We start from the raw sequence: 22,810 nt of genomic DNA, 5'->3' as shown, positions 1-22,810 counted from the left end.
GAGGGAGAGGGCAGGATGGATGGAGGGATGGAGAGGGGAGGGAGGAGGAAAGGATGAAGGTGACATGGGGACACATGGGGACATGCAGGGACATGCGGGGTCCCGTCAGCGCTCACCGTCAGCAGCGTCAGGTCGGAAAGTGATGACGATCTCAAACCTCTTGTAGGCGTCCTTGATGGTGGGCAGGGGGAGGAAGGAGCGGGGCGTCTGCCCGAAATAGGGGACCAGGCGCTCTGTGGGGATGGGGGAGTCAGGAGGAGTGGGGGTACATCGCCCCCACATGCTCCCTGTCCATCTGTCCATCCATCCGTCCTCACCTCGGACCTTGAGGACGTAGTAAGCTGTCTCCTGGCCGCGGCGGTTGGCAGCGGCACAGGCGTAGACGCCGGCATCCTCGTGGCGCGCGGCCGGCAGCGTCAGGACGTTCCCCTCCACCCTTGCACCTGCCGGCAGCTCCCCCTCCAGCTGCGGCAGAGCGGGGTGGGGGGGTCAGCACCCATAGGGTGCCCACCCTCCCCTGCACCCCCATCCCTGCACCCGTCCATCTCACCTTGCTCCAGGTGATCTCCGGCACCGGGAAGCCGGATGCCAAGCAGGGCAAAACAGCTGCCGAACCCACCGAGACCTCCTTCACCTCCGGCTGCCCGGCGATTTGGGGGGCGGCTGGGGACACACGGAGGCGTCACCACCCTGCTGTGATGCCGTGCATGTCCCCAGTTCCGTGTCCCCATCCTCACCTTGCACGTGGAGGATGACGTGGGACTGGACGGTGCCCACGGCGTTGGTGGCGGTGCAGCGGTACTGGCCGGCGTCGGCCTGTTCTACCCGTTCGATGGTGAGGATGCCGGCACGGACCAGCACCCCGGGTCGGATACGACCCCCCACTTTACTCCAGGTGACGTGGGGACGGGGTTCGCCCAAGCCCAGGCACTCCAGCTCCACTGCTGTCCCTGCCAGCACCGTCTGCACCGCCGTCCGGATGTTGATCAGAGCCCTGGGGAGAGCTTTGGGGGGATAGTAGGGTTTTGGGGTACCCCTTTGGCATGGGGAGGCATCATGGTTCAAGGTGTGAAAGGGAGGAGTGAGAGATGAGGGAAATGGGGTGCTCGTGGGCATAGGGAGAGATTGGGGGTCCTGGGGTGCCTGCAGGCATGGGGAGAGGTTGGAGGTATTGGGGTGCCCATGGGCATGGGGAGAGATTGGGGGTGGTGGGGTGCTCATGGGTGTGGGGAGAGATTGGGGGGTACCCAGGGTGCCCATGGATGTGGGGAGATGAAGGGTATTGGGATGCCCATGGGCATGGGGGATTTGGGGGTGCCCATGGGTGTAGAAATAAATAGAGGGAATTAGAGTGTCCATGGGCACAAATAGGGGGTATTGGGGTGCTCATGGGTTCAGGGAGAGATGGGGAGTACCAGGGTGCCTGTGGGTGTAGGGAAATAGGGGTACCAGGGTGCCAATGGGTATGAGGATGGGTCAGTGGGTGCCCCGGGTTTGGGGAGATGGGGTGCCAGTGTTTGTGAGGGACAGATTGTGGGGTGCCCACATGCCCCTGGGCACGGGTGCTGCTCCTACCCTGAACGGTGAGGGTAGCCCTGTCCTCTGCCTGCCCGCCCGGGGCGCTGGCCCGGCACACGTACACCCCCTGTGCCCCCCACGTCAGCTCCGGCATCCTGTGGGGACACAGCCGGTGTGGGGGACCCTGCGGGGGCAGGTAAGGGGGTCCCCGCAGCCCTGTCCACCCCCCCTCCTTACCGCAGCACCCCGTCCCGCACGCTGTGGATGGGGGGCAGCTCCCCACCGTCCTTCAGCCACTCCAGACGTGCCCGGGGGTCCCCCGAAACAGTGCAGGCGAATTCGGCGGTGCTGCCCACCCCCTTGATGAGGCTCCCCGGTGTCACCCGTACGGTCAAGGGCCCGCCGCCGGCATCCCCACCGTCACCGACATCACCTGGGCAGGATGCAAAGCCCTGATGGTACCCAGTGGCACAGGCATCCCCGGCGCATGGCGTCCCTGGGGTGAGGGAGGCTCACCATGGACGACCACGTGAGCAAAGGTCTCGGCGGTGCCGACGCGGTTGGTGACACGGCAGCGGTAGGTGCCGGCGTCGGCAGGCAACGCTGGGCTGATGCGGAGGAGGCTGACACGGTGGATGGCGCGTGCTGAGAGGCTGCCGTTGACCTTGTCCCATGCGTAGAGGAGCGGCGGTGTGCCATGGGCCAGGCACTGCACCTGCAGCGCGTCGCCAGTGCGCACCACGGTCTCCTCCGGCAGGCTGGTGGCATACGGCGGCGCTGTGGGAACAGCCGGTACCATCAGTGACTGGCCGCAGCTGGGATGGGGCAATGAATGGGTCAATGGGGGAAGGAGGGCATCAGTGGGAGGGTGTGGGTGGAGGTGGAGGTGGGCGTGTGTTGGAATGGACCAGAGATGGGATCCATGAGGAAGAGATGGAGAAGTCTGAGAGATGGGCATGTGCTGGGATGGACCAGGGATCATAGAATCACAGAATCACTAAGGTTGGAAAAGACTTCTAAGATCATCGAGTCCAACCCCCAGCCCAACACCCCCAGGCCTCCTAAACCATGGCCCCAAGTGCCACGTCTGCACGTCTTTTGAACACCCCCAGGGCTGGTGAGTCCCCCACCTCTCTGGGCAGCCTGTGCCAGGGCCTGACCGCTCTGGCAGGGAAGACATTTTCCCTCATCTCCAACCTAAACCTCCCCTGGCGCAGCTTGAGGCCGTTCCCTCTCATCCTGTCACTGGTGACTTGGGAGCAGAGACCGACCCCACCCCTCACTCCAGCCCCTCTCAGGCAGCTGCAGAGAGCGAGAAGGGCTCCCCTCAGCCCCCTCTTCTCCAGGCTAAAGCCCCCCAGCTCCCCCAGCCGCCCCCCAGCACACTTGTGCTCCAGACCCTGCCCCAGCCCCGCTGCCCTTCTCTGGACACGCTCCAGCCCCTCCAGGGCCTTCTTGTCCCGAGGGGCCCAAACCTGAGTCCAGCATTCGAGGTGGGGCCTCCCCAGGGCCGAGCACAGGGGCCCCATCCCTGCCCGGCTCCTGCTGGCCACACCAGGGCTGACACAAGCCCGGGGGCTGGTGGCTTCCTTGGCCACCTGGGCACTGCTGGCTCATGCCCAGCCGGCTGTCAGCCGGCACCCCCAGGGCCTTCTCCGCCGGGCACTTCCCAGCCCCTCTGCCCCAGGCCTGGGGCGTTGCCTGGGGTTGGTGTGACCCAAGGGCAGGACCCGGCCCTGGGCCTTGTTAAACCCCACACAACTGGCCTCGGCCCATCGATGCAGCCTGTGCAGGTCCCTCTGCAGAGCCTTCCTGCCCTCGAGCAGATCGACACTCCTGCCCAACTTGGTGTCACCTGCAAACGTACTGGGGGTGCCCTCGATCCCCTCGTCCAGATCATTGATGAAGATATTAAAGAGAACTGGCCCCAGCACTGAGCCCTGAGGACACCACTCGTGACCAGCCACCAACTGGGTTTAGCTCCCTTCACCACAACTCTCTGGGCTCGGCCATGCAGCCAGGTTTTACCCAGTGAAGAGCACACCCATCCAAGCCATGAGGCATCAGCTTCTCTAGGAGGGTGCTATGGGAGACTGTCAAAGGCTTTACTAAAGTCCAGGCAGACACACCCGCAGCCTTCCCCTCACCCACCAGGCAGGTCACCTGGTCATAGATCAGGCTGGTCAGGCAGGACCTGCCTTTCATGAAGCCACGCTGGCTGGGCCTGATCCCCTGGTTGTCCTGCATGTTCCTGGTGAGCTCAGTCAAGATGAACTGCTCCATAACCTTCCCCCATACCGAGGTCAGGCTGAGAGGCCTGTAGATCCCTGGATCCTCCCTCCAGCCCTTCTTGTAGATGGGCGTCACACTGGCAAGCCTCCAGTTGTCTGGGACCTCCCGTTACCCAGGACTGCTGATAAATGATGGAGAGTGGCTTGGCGAGCTCCTCCACCAGCTCCCTCAGCACTCTCAGGTGGATGGATCCACAAAGGAAGGGATGGATGGAGGGTGTGAATGGAAATGGAGAGGTGGATGTCAGCTGGGATGGATGAGTGACGGATGAATCCACCAGGAAGGGGTGGATGGAGAAATTTGAGAGGAGATGGAGAGATGGGTGTGTGCTGGGATGGACAAGAGATGGATGAATCCACAAGGAAAAGATAGATGGAGGGGTGTGAGCAGAGATGTAGAGATGGATGTGAGCTGGGATGGACAAGAGAGGGATGAATCCACAAGGAAAAGATAGATGGAGGGGTGTGAGCAGAGATGTAGAGATGGATGTGAGCTGGGATGGCTGAGAGATGGATGAATCCACAAGGAAGGGGTGGATGGAGAAGTTTGAGAGAAGATGAGAGGGGAATGTGCTAGGATGGTTGAGTGATGGATGAATCCACCAGGAAGGGGTGGATGGATGGATGGATGGATGGAGGGGTGTGAGCAGAGATGAAGAGATGGGTGTGAGCTGGCATGGTTGAATGATGGATGAATCCACAAGGAAGGGGTGGATGGAGGGGTGTGAGATGGTTGAGCGATGCATCCATGAATAGGGGATGGATGGAGGAGAGAGCAGACGTAAAGATGGATGTGCACAGGAATGGGACTAGTGGATGGACACATCTACAGGGGCTGGATGAAGGAACTTGAGAGAAGATGGAGAGGAGGATGAGTGCTGGGATGGAGTGAGGATAGATCCACAAGGAAGGGCTGGATAAGAGGATGGGAACAGCGATGGAGATGGCCACGTGCAGAGGAATGACAGAGAGGAGCCAAGGATGGGTGAAGGCAACAGTGGGGGTAAAGGAGATGGTGAAGATGGCAGGAGAGACCCAGGGGCACCCCGATCCCCTGCCACCCCCTTACTCTCCACGTCGAGGGTGACGAAGACCTCGGCGAAGCCGGCGGGGCTGCTGGCGTTGCAGATGTACTGGCCCGAGTCCTGCTGCGCGGCGCGGGGGATGACCAAGCTGCCGTTCACCACCCGGTGCTGCCAGGGCAGGGGTGCCCGCAGCTTCGACCACTCGATCCGGGGTGCTGGCTCACCTACAGGCAACACCGGTGCCCATCACCACGGTGTCAGGGTACCGTGGCAGGATAACCCTCCTCTGCCACCATCCTCCACCCTCCCCGTACCTCTGGCCATGCAGTGCAGCGTGGCGGTGTCCCCGGCCACCACGGTGACAACGGGCGGCGCAGTGACCTCAGGGGCACCGGGGTGCCGCTGCTCTGTCTCCACGCTGATGTCCACCCGGGCTTGCGCCGAACCCAAGGCACTGTGCGCCGTGCAGACATAGGTCCCAGCGTGCTCCGGCTTGGCCGGCGAGAGCTGGGGGAGGGAGGACAGGGTGGGTGGTGATCACTGGGCCCTCGCCAGTACCCCGCGGCATGCTGGGGTGCCCCGCTCACCTGCAGGATGGCCTGGCTGTCCATGTGCAGCAGCGTTTGGTGCTCCACCTTCTGCCGGGAGCCCGGCCGGCTCCAGCGCACCAGCGGCCGTGGTTCCCCCCGGCCAAGGCACTCCACGCTGAGGGATTTGCCCTCTTTCACTGTCACGGGGCCTGGTGGCATCACTGACACTGTGGGGGCACCTGGAAAAGGGGGAGGACATCAGCATGGGGATGGAGACACCACCCCTAAGGACACTGGCATGGTGATAGGGATGCCACCACCCTGGGGGCATCTAAAGCATGGGGAGGACATCTGCATGGGGATGGGGACACCACACGCCAGGAGCACATGGAGGACATGGGAATGTGAACGCCACCCCCCCCAGGAACATCTGGAGCACATGGAGGACATCAGTACGGGGACAGGGTACACCACCACCCTGGGGGCACCTGGAGCACATGGGGAACAGTGACATGCACAGGGTGAGGGGGACACTGCCACCTTTGGGGCACCCGAAGCACACGGAGGGCATGGGGATGGGGAGACCACCACCCCAGGGGTATCTAGAACACATGGGAGACACCACTCTGGGGATGTCCATAGGGACACCACTGCCTATGGGGCATCTGGAGCCCGTGGAGATGGGGACAGGGACTCCCCAGCCACCTCGCACCTTGCACCAGGAGGTTGACAACGCTGCTGGCAACGCCGAAGCGGTTGGAGGCCACACAGTGGTAGGCGCCCTGGTTGCCCACATGGGCACCAGTGATGGAGATGACCGAGCCGTTGGTGCTGATCTTCACATTGTCTGGACAAGGAGGGGCTGTCAACACCAGGGTCACCCTGGGGACCACACCAGGGCCACCCTAGGGACCACCATACCTTGGAGATGTTGGCCAGGTCCCATCCGCCAAGTGATGTTGACAGGCCGGGCACCGTCGTGGATGCGGCACTTGAAGGTGGCATCCTCGCCTGGTGCCACCGCCATGCTGTGCGGGTCAATGGAGATGATGGGGCTCTGCAGACCTAGGGGGACAAAGGGATAGGGAAGCCACCAAGGTCACCCATGTCCCCCATCTCCCCCCAGCATCCTCCCTTGCCCTGTGGCTGCACTTACGGTAGCTGGAGCTGTCATGGGAGGTGACGGTAACAGTGACGGTGGCCTCGCGGGAGACGCTGCCCGTGTCTGCCCGGCACACATACTCCCCCGAATCGGCCACCGAGAGCTGTGACAGCCGCAGGCGGGACCCCGAAACCTGGGGACGCAATGGCAGGGGGTGGTGGCATCAACCAGCCACCCACGGCCGCCATCCTCCACCCCACCGGCATCCCCATCTACCTGGTGCTTGGCCGGGAGGGACCCCCCGCGCTTGTACCAGGTGATGGTGGCCTGTCCCTGGCCGGCCACCATGCAGTCAAGGTCCAGGGTCTGCCCCTCGGTGACAGAGGACGCTGAGGACTCAATGCGGATGGGTGGCATGACGCCGGTGGCTGCACGGGCAGAGTTAAGGGTAAATGTCCCCACTGGAGCCAGGGACCGGAGGGGAACCATCCCCCAAAGGGTGGCACTCACGGTGGGAAGGGCTGGCTCCATCATCGATGGTGACGACGAGGGACGTCTCCTGTGTGACGCCCCCCAACGTCACCCGGCACACGTACTCCCCTGAATCAGCTGCTGTCACCTGGGGGATGCGCAGACGGGAGCCCGACACCTGGTGGGGACAATTTGGGGACATATCAGCGCTGGAGAGCCAGGGACAGAGCAGGATTTGGGGTGACACCCCCCTCTGCACCCTACCTGGTGGCCAGCGGGCAGGGAGCCACCGCGCTTGTACCACGTTACGGTGGCAGGGCCGGATCCTGCCACCAGGCAGTTGAGGTCCAGGGTTTGTCCCTCAGCGATGGCCGAGGATGAGGACTCGATGCGGAGGGGCTGGGAGATGCTGGGGGCTGGGGGGACAGGGAAAGGGGACATTTGTCACCGAGGTGGCACCCATCTGTCCCCAAGTGCTGCCCTCTTGCTTGAACTCACGGTAATAGGTGCCAGTGGCCCCAGGCACGGTGACGATGACAGATGCCTCCTGCATGACAGTCCCCAGGGTCACCCGGCACACGTACTCCCCTGAATCAGCCACTGCCACCTGGACAAGGCGCAGGTGGGTGCCTGACACCTGGAGAGGTGACAAGTTGGGGATACATCAGTGTTTGACAGGGGGCTGTGCCCTGAAGGGTGACACCACCTCCCCCGAGTCCCACCTGGCTGTTGCGGGGTAGAGCCCCCCCACGCCGGTACCAGGTGACGTGGGGGTGACCCTGTCCTGCCACCATGCAGTTAAGGTCCAGCGTCTGTCCCTCAGTGACGGCGGCAGATGAGGTCTCGATCCTCACCGGCGGTGTGACGCCGACAGCTGGGGGCGGTGGTGGGATCAGTGGGGAAGCCATGGCGTCCCTGTTGTGTCCCCTTGTCACCTCCCACCCATCCCCAGTACCGTAAGAGGAGCCAGCGCCTGTCTGGATGGTGACGATGAGGGATGTCTCATGTGTGACACCACCCGATGTCACCCGGCACACGTACTCCCCTGAATCGGCTGCCGTCACCTGGGGGATGCGCAGGTGGGTGCCTGACACCTGAGGGGAGTGACACACGTAAGAAGGGGGACAGAAAACCCCCAAAAAACCCTTTTCCACCCCAAATCACCCCTCCAGTGTCCACTACCTGGTGCTTGGCTGGGAGAGACCCCCCGCGCTTGTACCAAGTGACAGTGGCCTGTCCCTGGCCGGCCACGATGCAGTTGAGGTCCAGGGTCTGTCCCTCGGCCACGGAGGAGGATGAGGACTCGATGCGCACCGGAGGGGTGACACCAATGGCTGGGGACAGAGATGGGAGAGTCACCCCAAGGAGACCATGACACAGTCACCGGGTCCCCTCCTGATCCCCACTCACGGTAGGCGCTGGCCCCACTGGGCTGGATTGTCACCACGACGGAGGTTTCCTTGGTGGTGGCCCCGCTGGTCACCCGGCACACGTACTCGCCCGAGTCGGCTGCTGTCACCTGCAGCAGCCGCAGCCGGGAGCCAGACACCTGCAGGGAGGGGACGCGGAGGTCACCGGGGCCATTCAAGCTTGCACAGGGTCATCAGCGCTTGCATGGGGCCACCTGGGATTGCACTAGGCCACTTGAGCTCGCACAGGGCCATCTGGGCTTCCATGGGGCCACCCTGGGCTTGCAAGGGGCCGTCTGCACTGGCATGGGCCACCTGGGCTTGCACGGAGCCATGGGTCAATCCCAACCACCCCCCAGGGGTCACCCCCCTCCTTCTCCCCTACCTGGTGCTTGGCCGGGAGGGACCCTCCACGCTTGTACCAGGTGATGGTGGCCTGTGTGGGGCTGGCGATGACACAGTTGAGGTCCAGGGTCTGGCCCTCGGCCACGGGCGATGACAAGGACGAGGACTCAATGCGCAGTGGGGTTGTGCTGCCCGGGGCTGGGGACCGAGACGGGTTAGAGACCATGGCCACCACCATGTGTGACCCTCCAAGGGACACCAGGATCCCGGGAAGCCGGGACAGACATGCACATGGGTGATTTCCCCAGGGAGCGATTCATGCCAGACCCAGGGACACCACAGGGCAGTGTCACCCACCCATGGGGAATGTCCCCCATCCACTCTGGTCCCCACTCACGGTAGGCGCTGGCCCCACTGGGCTGGATCGTCACCATGACGGAGGTTTCCTTGGTGGTGGCCCCACTGGTCACGCGGCACACGTACTCTCCCGAGTCGGCCGCCGTCACCTGCAGCAGCCGCAGCCGGGAGCCGGACACCTGCAGGGAGGGGACATGGGGCACAGGGGCCTTTTGGGCTTGCACAGGGCCACCTGGGCTTGCAAGAGCCACCTGACCTTGCATGGTCTACTCAGGCTTGCATGGGACTACCAGAGCTTGATTGGGGCCACCTGGGCTTGCACGGAGCCATGGGTCAAGCCCAACCACCCCCCTCCATCTTCCCTACCTGGTGCTTAGCTGGGAGGGACCCTCCACGCTTGTACCAGGTGATGGTGGCCTGCGCGGGGCTGGTGATGACACAGTTGAGGTCCAGGGTCTGGCCCTCGGCCACGGCAGAGGATGGCGACTCGATGCGCAGTGGCGTTGTGCTACCCGGGGCTGGGGACGAGACAAGGGGGTGACACCAGTGACTACGGCAGACCCCGGCCGGCACAGGCATGAGAGACATGGCTCAGTGCCATGGGACATGGAGACCCCCGCTGGCACTGTCATCCCCCTGATCCCCACTCACGGTAGGCGCTGGCCCCGCTGGGCTGGATTGTCACCATGACGGAGGTTTCCTTGGTGGTGGCCCCGCTGGTCACCCGGCACACGTACTCGCCCGAGTCGGCCGCTGTCACCTGCAGCAGCCGCAGCCGGGAGCCGGACATCTGTGGGGAGGGGACACGGGTGTCACCGGGGCCACTTGGGCTTCCAGGGGGCTGCTGGGGCTCGCACGGGGCTATCTGGGCTTGCACGGGACCGCTCAAGCTTGCACAAGAGCCATCTGGGCTTGCATAGAGCCTCTTGGGCTTGCAAAAGCACCGGTTGGGTTTGCATGGGGCCACCTGAGCTTGCACAGGGCCATGGGTCAACCCTGACCACTCCCCTGGGTGACATCCCCCTCTGGTGTCCCCTACCTGGTGCTTGGCTGGGAGGGCCCCCCCACGCTTGTACCAGGTGATGGTGGCCTGTCCCTGGCCGGCCACCACGCAGTTGAGGTCCAGGGTCTGTCCCTCGGCCACAGTAGACGAGGACGCCTCGATACGGACAGGGACACCCGAAGCCGGTGGCCCTGGGGGGGAGGATGGAGCTGTGACCGCCTGTCTGGGGCCAGCACGTCCCCCCCAGTGCCACCGAGCCCAGTCTCACCGTAGGACAAGCCGGATCCAGCCACGACGGTGACGATGACGGATGCCTCCCGGACAGTGGTCCCCAAGCTCGCCCGGCACACGTACTCCCCTGAGTCAGCCACTGTGATGTGGGGGACACGGAGCCGGGACCCCGAAACCTGGGGTTGGGGACATGCATTGGTATCACATAGTGGGGGACAGGGCAGGATTTGGGGTGACACCCACACAGCCCACACCCTACCTGGTGGCCGGCAGGCAGGGAGCCGCCGCGCTTGTACCACGTCACAGTGGCGGGGCCAGATCCTGCCACCAGGCAGTCGAGGTCCAGCGTCTGTCCCTCGGTGATGGATGGCGACGACGACTCGATGCGGACGGGCGGTGCTGTCCCTGCAGGTGGGAAAATGGAGAACACGGGTGGGATGTGGCCCCCCCAAAACCATCCCCGAACCCCACTGGCATCCCCCACCCGCCTCACCTGGCACCACCACCACCTCGATGGCCGCGCGGGCTGTGCCGGCCGCGCTGGTGCCCACGCAGAGGTAGATGCCGCCGTCGGCCGCCGTCACGGTGGGGATGACCAGTGTGGCGATGTCACCATGCTCGGCGCGGGACTGCAGCACAAGAATGGGTGTAAATGGCACCCCCGGTGCACCCACGTCCCCCTGGGAGCACCCAAGGGTGCTGGTACCCAGCTCACCTGTGGCGGCAGCGTGCCCCCCTGCTTCTCCCAGGTGATGGTGGCAGTGGGTGATCCCGAGACCCGGCAGTAGAGCCGCACCGTGGAGCCCTCTTGCACCTCCGTCTGCTCTGGGCTCACCTGCACCCGGGGTGCGCTGGCAGCTGCGGGAAGCCGGGGGTCAGGGTTGTTCTGGGGGGGTGGGGGGTGATCGGGAGGGTGGGGGTGATGGGGGTAACATGGGTGATGCAGACAATGAGGATGGTGGGGACAACAGTGGGGACGGGGATGATGGGGATGATAGGGATGATGTAGATGATGAGGATGATGGGGACAATGAGGGTGATGGGGATGATAGGGGGTGACAGAGATGATGGGGGTGACAGGGTTGTTGGAGACGATGCGGACAGTGGGGGCGATGGGGATGACGGCGACGAGGGGGATGGATGATGGGAGATGACAGGGATGATGCAGATGATGAGGGTGATGGGGCAATGGGATGATGAAGATGGACGATGGGGATGATGGGGGGGTGACAGGGATGACAGACAATGATGGGGACAACAGGGGTGACAGGGATGATGGGGACAATGGGGGTGATGTATATGATAGTGGTGATGGGGGTGATGGGGATGATAGGGATGATGTTGATGAGGATGATGGGGACAATAGGGGTGACAGGGATGATGGGAGATGATGGGACCACGGGAACGACAGGGATGTCGGGGATGATGGTGACGATGGGGGCAACACTTACCTTGCACGTGGAGGAAGGCCTGTGCCGTGTGCTGCCCGGCGCTGCTGCGCGCCCGGCACATGTAGTGCCCCTCATCGGCGGGCTCGACAGCACTGAAACGCAGCGTCCCGCCCTGGACCACCGCCCGCGGCGGCAGCGTGCCTGCAAGGACACAGCTCGGCGTCACCGCCGGTCACCGTGTCCCCACGCCAGGTGCTGGTGTCCCCCCCGCATCCCCGGTGGGCACCTACCGAGCCACTCGAGGGTGGGCGGGGGGCTGCCGGTGACCACGCAGCGAAACTCTGCTGGCTGCCCCGGTGCCACGCTCAGCTGCGCCGGCTCCACGGCAGCGGTGGGGGCGGCGGCGGCAGTGCCGGCTGCGGTGAGACCCAGGGAGGGGGCTCAGGGCTCGCCGGGCCCCCCCCCGTGGTGCTGGCCCCAGGCGGTGGGAAGCAGGGGTGGGGGCGGCATGGCACAGCCAGTGGTGGGGCGTGTGGTGGAGTCCTGGCATGCAGCGGGCAGTGGGAGGAGCACATGGAACCCCCCCCCGGACCTCCCCCACAGCAACTTACCCGGTCTGTGCCCCTCCATGAACTCAACAGGTCCATAAAACATCTGAGTCTTCGAGGGGGCTGCAAGATGGTGTGGGTCTCAGGAGAGCATGCTCATCGCCCCAGCGTCTGGGCGCCAAGCGCGCCCGTCCCCGTGGCGCCTGGGCGCCCGGCAGCCTCACCCTGGACATAGAGCGTGGCGGTGCCCTCATCCATGTCCAGCATGTTGGAACCGGTGCAGACGTAGACGCCGGCATCCTCGGGCCGCACGTTGCGCAGGGTGAGGATGCCGTTGAAGTCCACGGCGCCGGCCGGCAGCGTGCCGTGGTTCTGCCGCGTCCACACCAGGGTGTAGGCAGGTGACTGGTGAGGAGAGAGGGAGAGGCCTGAGGCCGTGGGGATGGGCTGCTGGGGACTCGGGGGGGCTGCACACCCACAGGGGCACCCGCATGGGAGAGGTTGGCACCCAGGGGTGTCGGTGTGTCACGGAGAGGCACGTGGGCACCCAAGGGTGCTCAGGGGGTCCATATGGCCGGACGGCCACCCAGGTGTGCCCACGTGCCCTGCATGACCCTGTGGGCACCCAAGGGTGCTCACACGCGCCCCGCCATGCCGCCTCCCCACCCCTCACCTTGCTCCTGGCCGTGCAGACGAAGGTAACGTCAGCCCCGGGCTTCACCCGCTGCACCCGCTTCTCCTCCACGGTGACAGTGATGGCTTTGCCAGGGGTCTCTGCACCAAGGCGGGAGAGCTGAGCCCCGTTCCTCCCCTCCGTCCCCGTGCATCCCCCTGCCCGGTGACAATGACCTACCGGTGACAATGACCTCGGCGCGGCTGGCGTTGCTGTGCCGCAGGTTGCGGCAGGAGCAGATGTAGACGCCGGCTTCGGAGGGCTGGATGCTGGCGAAGTGCAGCTCCTCACCTAGGGGGGGACACGGAGGTGACATCCCACGTCCCCCCACCTTGGGGACACCCCGGTCCCCCCCGAGCCACCCAATACCTTGTCGCCGGCTCTGGGCACCCTCAGGGAGGGGCCGCCCGTCTTCTCGCGCCCAGTGGTAATAGAAGGGGGGGTCGCCGCTGGCCTGGCACCGCAGGGTGACGGCGCTGCCCTGCGCCACCGCGGTGCGCGGCGGGTGGACACGGACAGCCAGCGGGACTGGGGAGCCCACCGGGACGCAGGCCTGCCCGCGCGCCGTGGGGTCGCCCACGTAGCCGGGTGCGCAGCTGCAGGGGAGAAAGGGGGTCAGCGTGTATGGGGGTGGGTATAGCGGGGTGAGGCCATTGGGGTGGGTATATTGGGGTGATTATAGCGGGGTGAGCACTTCAGGGTGAGCATACTGGGGTAGGCATATCGGGGTGAGCACACGGGGGTGAGTATTATTGGGGTGGGTATATTGGGGTGAGCCCATGGGGTGACTGTATCAGGGTGGGTATAAGGGTGAGCACATCGGGTTGGGTATATCAAGGGGAGACCATCGGGGTGAGTATATAGAGGTGGGTATATTGGGGTGAGGACTTTAGGGTGGGTGTATCGGGGTGATTATAGCGGGGTGAGCATATTGGGGTGGGTATGTCAGGATGAGCGTAGCAGGGTGGGTATATCTGAGTAAGCATATTGGGGTGCATATGGAAGGGTGAGCCCACTGGGGTGAGTATATCAGGGTGAGCACATCAGGGCGGGTATATTGGGGTGAGCCCATGGGGTGACTATATCAGGGTGGGTATAAGGGTGAGCACATCGGGTTGGGTATATCAAGGGGACCCCATTGGGTGAGTATGTGGAGGTGGGTATATTGGGGGGACTATATCGGGGTGAGCACTTTGGGATGGGTGTATCGAGGTGAGCTCATTGGGGTGGGTGTATGGGGGTGCCAGCTGCCCCCCCACGGGCCTCACCGCTCGCAGTACTGCCCGGCATAGCCTGGCTCACAGGCGGTGCAGCGGTACCCGCTGCCTCCCAAACTCTCACAGGTCCTGGAGAACCTGCGGGGACAGGACGAGGTGGGGGTGCGTCCCCCCACCCCCGGCATCACCCCACCCTGGTGCCAGAACTCACTGGTTTTCGGGGTACGGGAGGGGACAGGCACAGGGCTGGCAGTCCTCAGGGGTACCAGCGGTGGCATCCCCGTAGAAACCAGGGGCACACTGGTCACAGAAATCCCCTGCCGTATTGTGCAAGCATCCCTGGGGGGAGGACACAAATATTTGGGGGTACACAGCTGGGATGAGACCCTAGCCCCCCAGAAAAACTGCCTAATATAAAGACTTACGGAGCAGACGCCGCTCTCGGGGTGGCAGCTCTCCGAATGCCCGTTGCACTCGCAGAGCTCGCAGTGCCCCAAGTACAGCCCCCCCCCAGTGCGGGTGTAACCAGGGGCACAATCCTGCCGGGGAAAGAAAAAAGGGGGGGTTCAGTGTTATGTGTCCCCCCCCAAATGTCCCTGGGATGGGGGGTGTTGATGGGGGTGATGGTGGGGCTCACCTGGCAGGACAGCCCGTGGTACCCAGGGGGGCAGCGGCATTCCTCCACCTCGGGGGCCGGGGGGAGGCCGGGTTGGGGGGGCACGGCCATATCCATGGCGACGTCAGTGATGCTGGATGCGGCCGTGCTGGTGGAGTAGGTTGCTCGGATGAGGATCTCATCCAGGTCGGCCAAAGCCATCAGGAGATGCTCCCGCGTCGCCGGTTGCCCGTCCGGCCGTTGCCAGTATTGCTGCGGGTGGAGCGGGGTGTAAAGGGGGGAGACACTGGGTTGGCATGTTGCGGGGACGGGGGACATTGGGCACAAAAGCCCCCCACCCGCCTCCTACCTCCCGAAAAATTATCTCGAAGGCCTGGGGTGTCCGGGGGGTCAGGTCGGGCTGGTACGCCACCAGCGTGATGTCGTTGCCCTGCGGATATGGAGGGGTCAGGGGGGGTCCCAGTATCACCCCGTGTGTCCCAGCCCCCCCAGACACCCCCATACCGTGATCTGAATGTCGGCGTCAGGCAGGGAGGCTCCTTGCCCCCCCGGGGTGTAGGTCAGGGTGTAGCGGAGGCGCCCACCGTAGGAGCCCACCTGGAGGGGGAGATGGGGTGGTGGGGATGGGATGGGGATGGGATGTGGGCGATGGGAAAGGGAAAAGGATGAGGATGGGATGGAGATGGGGAGAGGGAAGAGGAAGAGGATGATAATAGGGACGGGGGTGGGGATGGGGAAGGTGATGGGATGAGACAGGGACAAGGAAGGGGAAAAGGAAGGGAAAAGGGAAAAGGAAAAAAAGGCAAAAGGCAAAAGGCAGGAGATGGGGGAGGCTGCACCCACCTCCCCCGCCGAGAGAGCCATGGGGAGAGCTCCCGGGGTGCCCACGGGGAGTGGGTGCAGCCAGCAATGGGCTGGGTGCTCCCGTGGGCACCCCTGTCCCCCGGGGCAGGAGCAGCCCCGTTACCTTGTCCCCCTGGTAGGGGGGTGGCAGCTGCCAGTAGTAGGAGTCGGGGGGCAGCTCCCCAAAACGGGTGTAGGTCAAGCGGGGTTGGGGGGTGCCCGGCTCCACCCCGAAGCCGGTGGCCACCCGGGTGCTGCGCTGCCGGTTGACCAAAGCGAATCCCTGGGGATTACCAGGAGCGAAGGGCGTCCGGACCTATGGGACGGGGATATGGATGAGCGGCGTCGGGGACATCTGGGGACACCCTGGGGACATCGGGGGGGACACTCACAGTGCCGCGGGCGTAGGCGGTGCTGGTGCAGTGCTGGACGATGCCCATGCAGAAGCAGGGCAGGCAGCCAGCCGGCTCGTTGGCACTCAGGTGGAAATGGTGGGGACGGCAGGTGGCACAGTGGGGACCCTCCACGTTGGCCTGGCGGGTGGACACGGGGTGGGTGACATCGCCCTGTCACCCCCTCCCAGGGCTTGGGGACACGCTGGGGGGGGGATGGGGCTCACCTTGCAGTGGCACTGCCCGTTGGAGTCACAGCCTTTGTCGACGATGCCGCGTGGGTCGCACTGGCACTGCCCGCCGGGGACACCTGGCTCTGCGGCGCAGGGTGACGGCAGTTAGGCATGACCCACCCCCTCGGTGCCACCACGGGGGACACTGCTTTGTCCCCTCCCCATGACACTCACCTTGGCATGGCTCTCCCCGCAGCGGGTCCCCCACGTACCCGGGCAAGCACCTACGGGGCGGGTACCAAAAAAACCCAATGAGGCAGGGGTTGCACCCCAACAAACACCCCCCGCCCTCCCCGGGTTCCCCTGGCACCTCTCACAGAGGCGCCCACTGTGTCCGGGGGCGCAGGCGCTGCAGGTGGGCTGCCCGTCCGTGTCCTCAAAGCAGCTCTTGGTCACCCTGCAGAGGGGACAAGGGGATGGGTGAGACTCTGCCGGTATCCCCAGGGATGTAGGGGACCGGGAGTGGCACCTACTGGGTGTCACCGTGGGGTCCATGGCAGGGACAGGGCTTGCAGTCATCCGGGGTGCCCCGGGTGGCATCACCGTAGTAGCCGGATTGGCACTTGTCACATTGGTCACCCTCCGTGTGATCCCGGCAGCCCTGCAAAGAAGGGAGGGTGACGGTGTTGGCAGCACCACCACTGGGGTCCCCAGGGTGTCCCTGCTGTCCCCAGCTCACCTGGCAGACGCCGGTCTCGGGGTGGCACTCGCTGGCATGGCTGTGGCACTGGCACGGCTCGCAGGTGCCCAGGTAAAGCCCAGAGGTGCTGCGGGTGTAGCCGGTGTCACAGTCCTACAGAGGGGACACAGGGACAAGCAGGGTGGGCCCTGAGCACCGCTCAGTGTCGCCAGCGCCAGGGTGAGGGGACACTGAGGGTCTCACCTGGCAGGAGGCTCCGCGGTAACCGGCTGGGCAGGCGCAGTCCTCCACCTCCAGCGCCGGCGGGAGGCCGGTGGCATGCGGCACCGCCACGTCCAGGCTGACATCGGCCAGTCTGCGGGACGAGAGGGGATGTCCCCACCGCCCTGCCCACCCCCGTCCCCATGTCCCCTGTGTCCCTTCCCCTGTCCCCAGCACCTGCTCTCCTCCGGCTGATCCGAGTAGGATGCCCGGATCATGAAGAGGTCGACGTCGGCCAAAGCCATCAGGAGATGCTCACGGGTGGCATCGCGCCCATCTGCCCGGCGCCAGGCACGCTACAGGCACAACCGGGGGGTGACCACTGTGTCGCCAACCCCATCCCAGGGTGGGGGGACACCCGCCAGTCCTCACCTCGCGGAAGGGCACGGTGACAGCGGTGGGGACGCCAGAGGCAGGGTTGGCATCAGAGAAGTGCTCCAGAAAGATGCCGTTGCCCTGCAGCAGGACGTCGGGCTGGCGCAGCAAAGGCTGGGCACCCGCCGGTGCCCGGTGCGTCACCGTGTACCGCAGCTCACCGCCGTATGATGTCACCTGCGGGGTGGGATGCGGCGAGGCTCAGCCAGGCTTGGGGACATCCACCTTGTCCCCCAGGCGGCCCTGGCACTGGCACCTTGTCCCCGGTGAAGGGTGCGGGCAGCACCCAGTAGTAGACATCGCGGGGCAGCGCCTGGAAGGCAGCAAAGAGCAGCTCCCGCGGTGAGGAGAAGCGGGCGCCGTCGCCCACCGTCTGCGTGCCGGCCAGGTTGGCCAGGCTCAGCGGCGGCGTCTCCTCGGCGGTGAGGACAACCTGGAAGGGGAGCGGGAAGGGACTTGACGGTGGGCACGGCATAGCCCAACACGGCGCTATGCGGCACGGCGTGGCACAGCAAGGCATGGCACGGCGCATGACAGCACAGCACAACGCGGCACAGCACGACACTACGTGGCACGGCAAGGCACGACGTGGCACAGCATGCATTGCACAGCGCGGCACAACGCGGCATGGCACAGCATGACGTGGCACTACACGCCACAGCATGGCAGGACATGGCACAGCGTGGCATGGCAAAACACAGCATGGCATGGCACAACGTGGCACAGCATGGCACGGCACGGCACGGCACGGCATAGCAAGGCATGGCACAACATGGCATGGTACGACACAATACGGCATAACGCGGCACATCGCATGGCACGGCACAGCTCCACATGACACAGCATGGCCCGGCATGGCACGACGTGGCACGACGCGGCCCGGCGGCGGTACCTGGTGGCGGTTCCACGCGGAGCTGGCGCAGTGGCGCGAGACGCCCATGCAGAAGCACTGCAGGCAGCCCTCGGGGTTGGCCGCGCTCAGGTGGAAGGTGCCGGCGGCGCAGGCGTCACACAGCCGCCCCCGCACGTTGGGCTGCAGGGGGGGCACAGGGTGGGTGCTGTTGGGGAGGGGTGCATGGGGGGGGGGGGGGGGCTGATGGGGAGTGGAAATGGGGGGGGTGGGGAGTGGGACTGGGTGCTGGTGGGGGGTGGAAGGGGTGCTGGGGAGGTCAAACTGGATACTGGGGGGGGGTTGGACTAGGTGCTATGGGGGGTTGGACTGGGTACTATGGGGAGGGGTTAGCAGGGGTGCTGGGCTGTTGGACTGGGTGCCATGGAAGAGGGTTGGAATGGGTGCTATGTCGGGGTTAGACTGGGTGCTGGGGGTTTGGACTGGGTGCCATGGGAGGGGGTTAGCAAAAGTGCTACAGAGTGGGTTAGACTGGTGCCATGTGGGATAAGACTGGGTGCCCCAGGGATCAGGCTGGGTGCCATAGTGGGGATCCCCCAGGATGCCATGGGGGCGGGGGGGGGTCACTCTGGGTGCCCCCAGCCCCTCCCTCCCGCTCCCCTGGCCCGCACCTTGCAGCGGCACGTGCCACCGACGTCGTCCTTGCCCCCGCGGGTGTCGCACTTGACGAGCTCCTGGCCTGTGGACAGGGAGAGTGAGGGGAGAGACACCCATGGGAGGGGGAGCAACCCACAACCAGGACCCACCACTCACCGATCGGGGTACACTTGCCACCTGGCTGGATGGGGTCTCCCTCGTAGCCCGGGGCGCACCTATGGGGATGGGGGGGGTGATGGGTCGGGGGGTCTCGGGTGGGGTCAGGTATATAGGGACCCCACCCACCCACCTCTCGCAGCGGCGGCCGGCATAACCGGGTGCGCAGGCGTCGCAGGTGGCTTGGCCGTCCGTGTCCAAGAAGCACGACTCTGAAAACCTGCGGGTGATGGTGACGGTGACACTGGGGAGGTGACATCTCGGGGTGGGGGGGGGTGTCCCCTGAGGTTGGCACCCACCTGCGAGACGGCTCGGTGTAGGGACAGGGACAAGGGTGACAGGCAGTGGCCGTGCCCTTGGTGGCATCGCCGAAGAAGCCAGGTTTGCACTTCTCGCACTGGGGACCCTCCGTGTTGTGCTGGCAGTTCTGGGGGGGGACACACAGACACGTGTCATGGGGGTGGTGACACCACGCCATGTCCCCATCCCCTTGTCACCCCCCGCTCCTTACCAGGCAGTGCCCAAAAACGGGGTCACAGGTGCTGGAGTGGCCGTGGCAGCCGCAACAGAGCAGGTCCCCAGGTAGGGTCCCCTCGTCACCCGCTCGAAGCGGGAGGCACATCGCTGGCACGACAGCCCCACATAGCCCACGGGGCACCTGGGGACACAGCGGCACGAGGGTGGCATCGCAGCAGCGCTGGCACCGAGCCCGCGCCCTCGCCACCGGCACTCACCTGCACTCCTCGACGTCCCCGGCCAGCCCCAGGCCGGTGTCACTGGGGCTGGTGACATCCATGGCCACATCGCTGAGCCCCACACTGGCCATGCGCCCGTCATAGACTGCCCGGATGAAGATGCCCTCGAGCCCCTGCAGCACCAGCAGCAGCAGCTCCCGGCTCACTGGGGCACCCTCCTCATCCTCCCAGTGGTCCTGCCGGGATGGTGACACCGATGTCATCCTGGGGTGATGCCACCCAGCATCACCCGTCACCCACCATCACTGCCATCACCCCACCACCACCACTGCTGCCATCACCCACCCACCGCCAACAATATAACTCTACCACCACCACCACCACCACCCTCCCATCATCCACCCACCACCACCAGTATCACCCATCACTCCAGCATCACCCTCCAGCCACCACCACTCCCCACCCACCCACCAACCACCACCATCACCTACCCACCACCATCAACATCACCCATCACCACCAGCATCACCCTCCCACCCACCTACCCCCCACCGCCACCCCCTTGCCCGGCTCCCACCCACCTCGGTGAAGGGCACGTGCCGCCGGTTGAGGATGTCGGGCCGGGTGGCTCCGGCACGCGCCCGCAGCTGCCGCCCATGGCCCCGCAGCACCACGTCGGGGTGGGTGGTGGGCTCAGGGGGTCCCCGCCCCAGCCCGGTACCGCACCCTGTAACTCAGCGCTCCCCCGTAGGCATCCACCTGGCAGCACCAGCGGGCTGTCAGTGGCCGTGCCACCAGCATCCCCAGCCCTGTCCCCACCCCGGTGTCACCTTGTCCCCAAGGAAGGGCTCTGGCAGCGCCCAGAAGGCATCGAGGGCCAGGAAGCGCCGGGACAGATCCAGGAGCTGGAATTCCTCAGCGCCCACCGTCCACGTGGAGCTGGTGGCCGACAGCACCGGCCCGTGGACGGCGCCGCCGGCACCGTCACGTTGACACCTAAGAGGAGATGCTCAGCCCCGGGTGTGCTCCTTGTCCCCCACCCCTTGTCCCCATAACTCACCCTTGAAGTCGTCAGGGCGGTCAAAGTGGAGGCGGAGGCGGTGGCGGTGGCGGGCGGTGGCGCGGCAGGCGGTGGTGACACCGAAACAGAAGCAGGGCAGGCAGCGGGACGTCCCCGTCACCTGGAAGTGGCCCTCGGGGCACGGCCCTGCAGGAGACAATGAGTGACGGTGACGCTGCCGTGGTGGTGGGGGGCGGTGGGGAGAAGAGGGCGGGGGGACGCTCACCGGGGCGGGTGACGGTGAGGATGCTGTCGGGGATGCCGAAGACCATGCCGAGGTTGTTGATGGCCTCACAGGTGTAGGCGCCTTGGTCGGCTTCTTCACATCCCGGATGGTCAGCGTGCCCTGCCCGGCCTCGCTCACGATCGACACCCTGTGCGGCACGCTTGGCACCTGGCACGCCCGGCGCCCGGCACACCCAGTGCCGGGAGAGGGGCGCAGCCCTGCTGCGGCCCAGGGCCCGCCCCTAATTGCATGCCCCGCCCCCTCGTGCAAGCCCCGCCTGCTGTGCGCAGACCCTGATGGCCATTGGCTCCGCCCCCTTGCTGGAGTCCCCCCCCCAAAAGACCCACCCACAACAGCAGGTCACACCCCTGTACAAGCAACGCCCCCAAGTGCAAGCCCCTCCCACCACTGGGTCCTCCCTAGTGTAAGCCCCTCCCACCATAGCCCCACCACAAGCCCTAGTCACCGCCAGAGACCCCGCCCCAAAGTGCAAGCCCCACCCAGCACAAGCCCCTCCCCTAGGTGCAAGCCCCTCCCACCATTACAGGCCCCGCCCCAAGCACACCTGCCACCCACCACCTCTACCCAAAGCACGGGCCCCGCCCTCCACATGCCCCGTCCCCCAAGGGCAAGCCCGTCCCATCGCAGGACACACCCATGGACAAGCCCCTCCCCCCAAAATAAGTCCCTCCCCCAGATCCCCCCACGAGCTCCCCTTGTCCCTACGGGCCACACCCTTAGGCCCCGCCCCTTAGGCCCCTCCCCAGAACCACGCCCCCCGATGCCCCGTCCCCACCTGTGGCTGCTGGGCGTGTGGCCCCAGTTGAGGCGCCAGGTGATGATGGGGGTGGGGACGCCGGTGGCCACGCAGGTGAAGGTGACCGTCTGTCCCGGCACCGCCCGCACCGACTCCCGGGGGAGCGTCACCACCTGCGGGGGCACTGCCCACGCCGCGCCCCGTCACGGCACCACCCTGCCACGCCCGCCGCCACACCCGGCCCCACGCCGCCGCACCGCCCAGTGCGGGGTCCCCAGCGCCGTGACAGAGGGTCCCCAGCACGGCACGGGCTGGGCGCAGCGTCCCCGGGTGCAGCGTCCCCAGCCCGGTGCCGCGGCGCGGGGTGCCCAGGGCAGCTCAGGCGCAGTGTCCCCGACAGGCTGGCACAGCACAGCGTCCCCCCGCCCTGCGCCCCTGGGACAGCTCAGGCCACGGGGTCCCCAGCCCGGTGCCATGGCATGGGGTCCCCAGCAGTGTCCCCAGGCACAGTGTCCCCAGGCACAGTGTCCCCTGCCCGGTGCCATGGCATGGGGTCCCCAGCAGTGTCCCCAGGCACAGTGTCCCCAGACACAGGGTCCCCTGCCCGGTGCCATGGCATGGGGTGCCCAGCAGTGTCCCCAGGCACAGTGTCCCCAGGCACAGGGTCCCCTGCCCGGTGCCATGGCATGGGGTGCCCAGCAGTGTCCCCAGGCACAGTGTCCCCTGCCCGGTGCCATGGCATGGGGTCCCCAGCAGTGTCCCCAGGCACAGTGTCCCCTGCCTGGTGCCATGGCATGGGGTCCCCAGCAGTGTCCCCAGGCACAGTGTCCCCTGCCTGGTGCCATGGCATGGGGTGCCCAGCAGTGTCCCCAGGCACAGTGTCCCCAGCCTGGTGCCACGGCATGGGGTCCCCAGCAGTGTCCCCAGGCACAGTGTTC

General features: G+C 65.6%; 1 protein-coding gene across 1 annotated transcript in view; it reads right to left on the bottom strand.

The window, feature by feature from the left end:
• HSPG2 (heparan sulfate proteoglycan 2) overlaps window positions 1-22,810 on the bottom strand; it is a 38,820-nt gene that overhangs the window by 6,778 nt on the left and 9,232 nt on the right. Inside the window, 70 exon segments of the mRNA XM_075114066.1 lie at window positions 117-233; window positions 318-465; window positions 551-663; window positions 738-1,004; window positions 1,576-1,673; window positions 1,756-1,951; window positions 2,035-2,295; window positions 4,879-5,058; window positions 5,149-5,341; window positions 5,422-5,603; window positions 6,077-6,211; window positions 6,286-6,429; window positions 6,521-6,659; window positions 6,743-6,894; window positions 6,977-7,115; window positions 7,202-7,353; window positions 7,436-7,574; window positions 7,660-7,811; window positions 7,893-8,031; window positions 8,120-8,271; window positions 8,348-8,486; window positions 8,732-8,889; window positions 9,089-9,227; window positions 9,415-9,566; window positions 9,700-9,838; window positions 10,088-10,242; window positions 10,320-10,458; window positions 10,542-10,687; window positions 10,776-10,911; window positions 10,998-11,140; window positions 11,734-11,874; window positions 11,964-12,089; window positions 12,285-12,344; window positions 12,446-12,626; window positions 12,895-12,995; window positions 13,075-13,185; window positions 13,264-13,490; window positions 14,163-14,249; window positions 14,323-14,450; window positions 14,537-14,650; window positions 14,749-14,979; window positions 15,077-15,157; window positions 15,232-15,324; window positions 15,695-15,886; window positions 15,963-16,103; window positions 16,190-16,278; window positions 16,370-16,419; window positions 16,506-16,592; window positions 16,669-16,796; window positions 16,875-16,988; window positions 17,079-17,190; window positions 17,274-17,392; window positions 17,469-17,648; window positions 17,728-17,904; window positions 18,364-18,504; window positions 18,993-19,060; window positions 19,135-19,193; window positions 19,268-19,354; window positions 19,434-19,561; window positions 19,646-19,701; window positions 19,704-19,792; window positions 19,869-20,065; window positions 20,411-20,542; window positions 20,544-20,588; window positions 20,660-20,788; window positions 20,791-20,825; window positions 20,890-21,036; window positions 21,116-21,211; window positions 21,214-21,263; window positions 21,912-22,056. Coding sequence (XP_074970167.1) covers window positions 117-233; window positions 318-465; window positions 551-663; window positions 738-1,004; window positions 1,576-1,673; window positions 1,756-1,951; window positions 2,035-2,295; window positions 4,879-5,058; window positions 5,149-5,341; window positions 5,422-5,603; window positions 6,077-6,211; window positions 6,286-6,429; window positions 6,521-6,659; window positions 6,743-6,894; window positions 6,977-7,115; window positions 7,202-7,353; window positions 7,436-7,574; window positions 7,660-7,811; window positions 7,893-8,031; window positions 8,120-8,271; window positions 8,348-8,486; window positions 8,732-8,889; window positions 9,089-9,227; window positions 9,415-9,566; window positions 9,700-9,838; window positions 10,088-10,242; window positions 10,320-10,458; window positions 10,542-10,687; window positions 10,776-10,911; window positions 10,998-11,140; window positions 11,734-11,874; window positions 11,964-12,089; window positions 12,285-12,344; window positions 12,446-12,626; window positions 12,895-12,995; window positions 13,075-13,185; window positions 13,264-13,490; window positions 14,163-14,249; window positions 14,323-14,450; window positions 14,537-14,650; window positions 14,749-14,979; window positions 15,077-15,157; window positions 15,232-15,324; window positions 15,695-15,886; window positions 15,963-16,103; window positions 16,190-16,278; window positions 16,370-16,419; window positions 16,506-16,592; window positions 16,669-16,796; window positions 16,875-16,988; window positions 17,079-17,190; window positions 17,274-17,392; window positions 17,469-17,648; window positions 17,728-17,904; window positions 18,364-18,504; window positions 18,993-19,060; window positions 19,135-19,193; window positions 19,268-19,354; window positions 19,434-19,561; window positions 19,646-19,701; window positions 19,704-19,792; window positions 19,869-20,065; window positions 20,411-20,542; window positions 20,544-20,588; window positions 20,660-20,788; window positions 20,791-20,825; window positions 20,890-21,036; window positions 21,116-21,211; window positions 21,214-21,263; window positions 21,912-22,056 — 9,318 coding nt within the window.

The sequence above is a fragment of the Phalacrocorax aristotelis genome, chromosome 19, assembly GCF_949628215.1.
Source record: "Phalacrocorax aristotelis chromosome 19, bGulAri2.1, whole genome shotgun sequence".
Lineage (NCBI taxonomy): Eukaryota > Metazoa > Chordata > Aves > Suliformes > Phalacrocoracidae > Phalacrocorax > Phalacrocorax aristotelis.
This window is presented reverse-complemented; position numbering and strand designations above follow the sequence as displayed.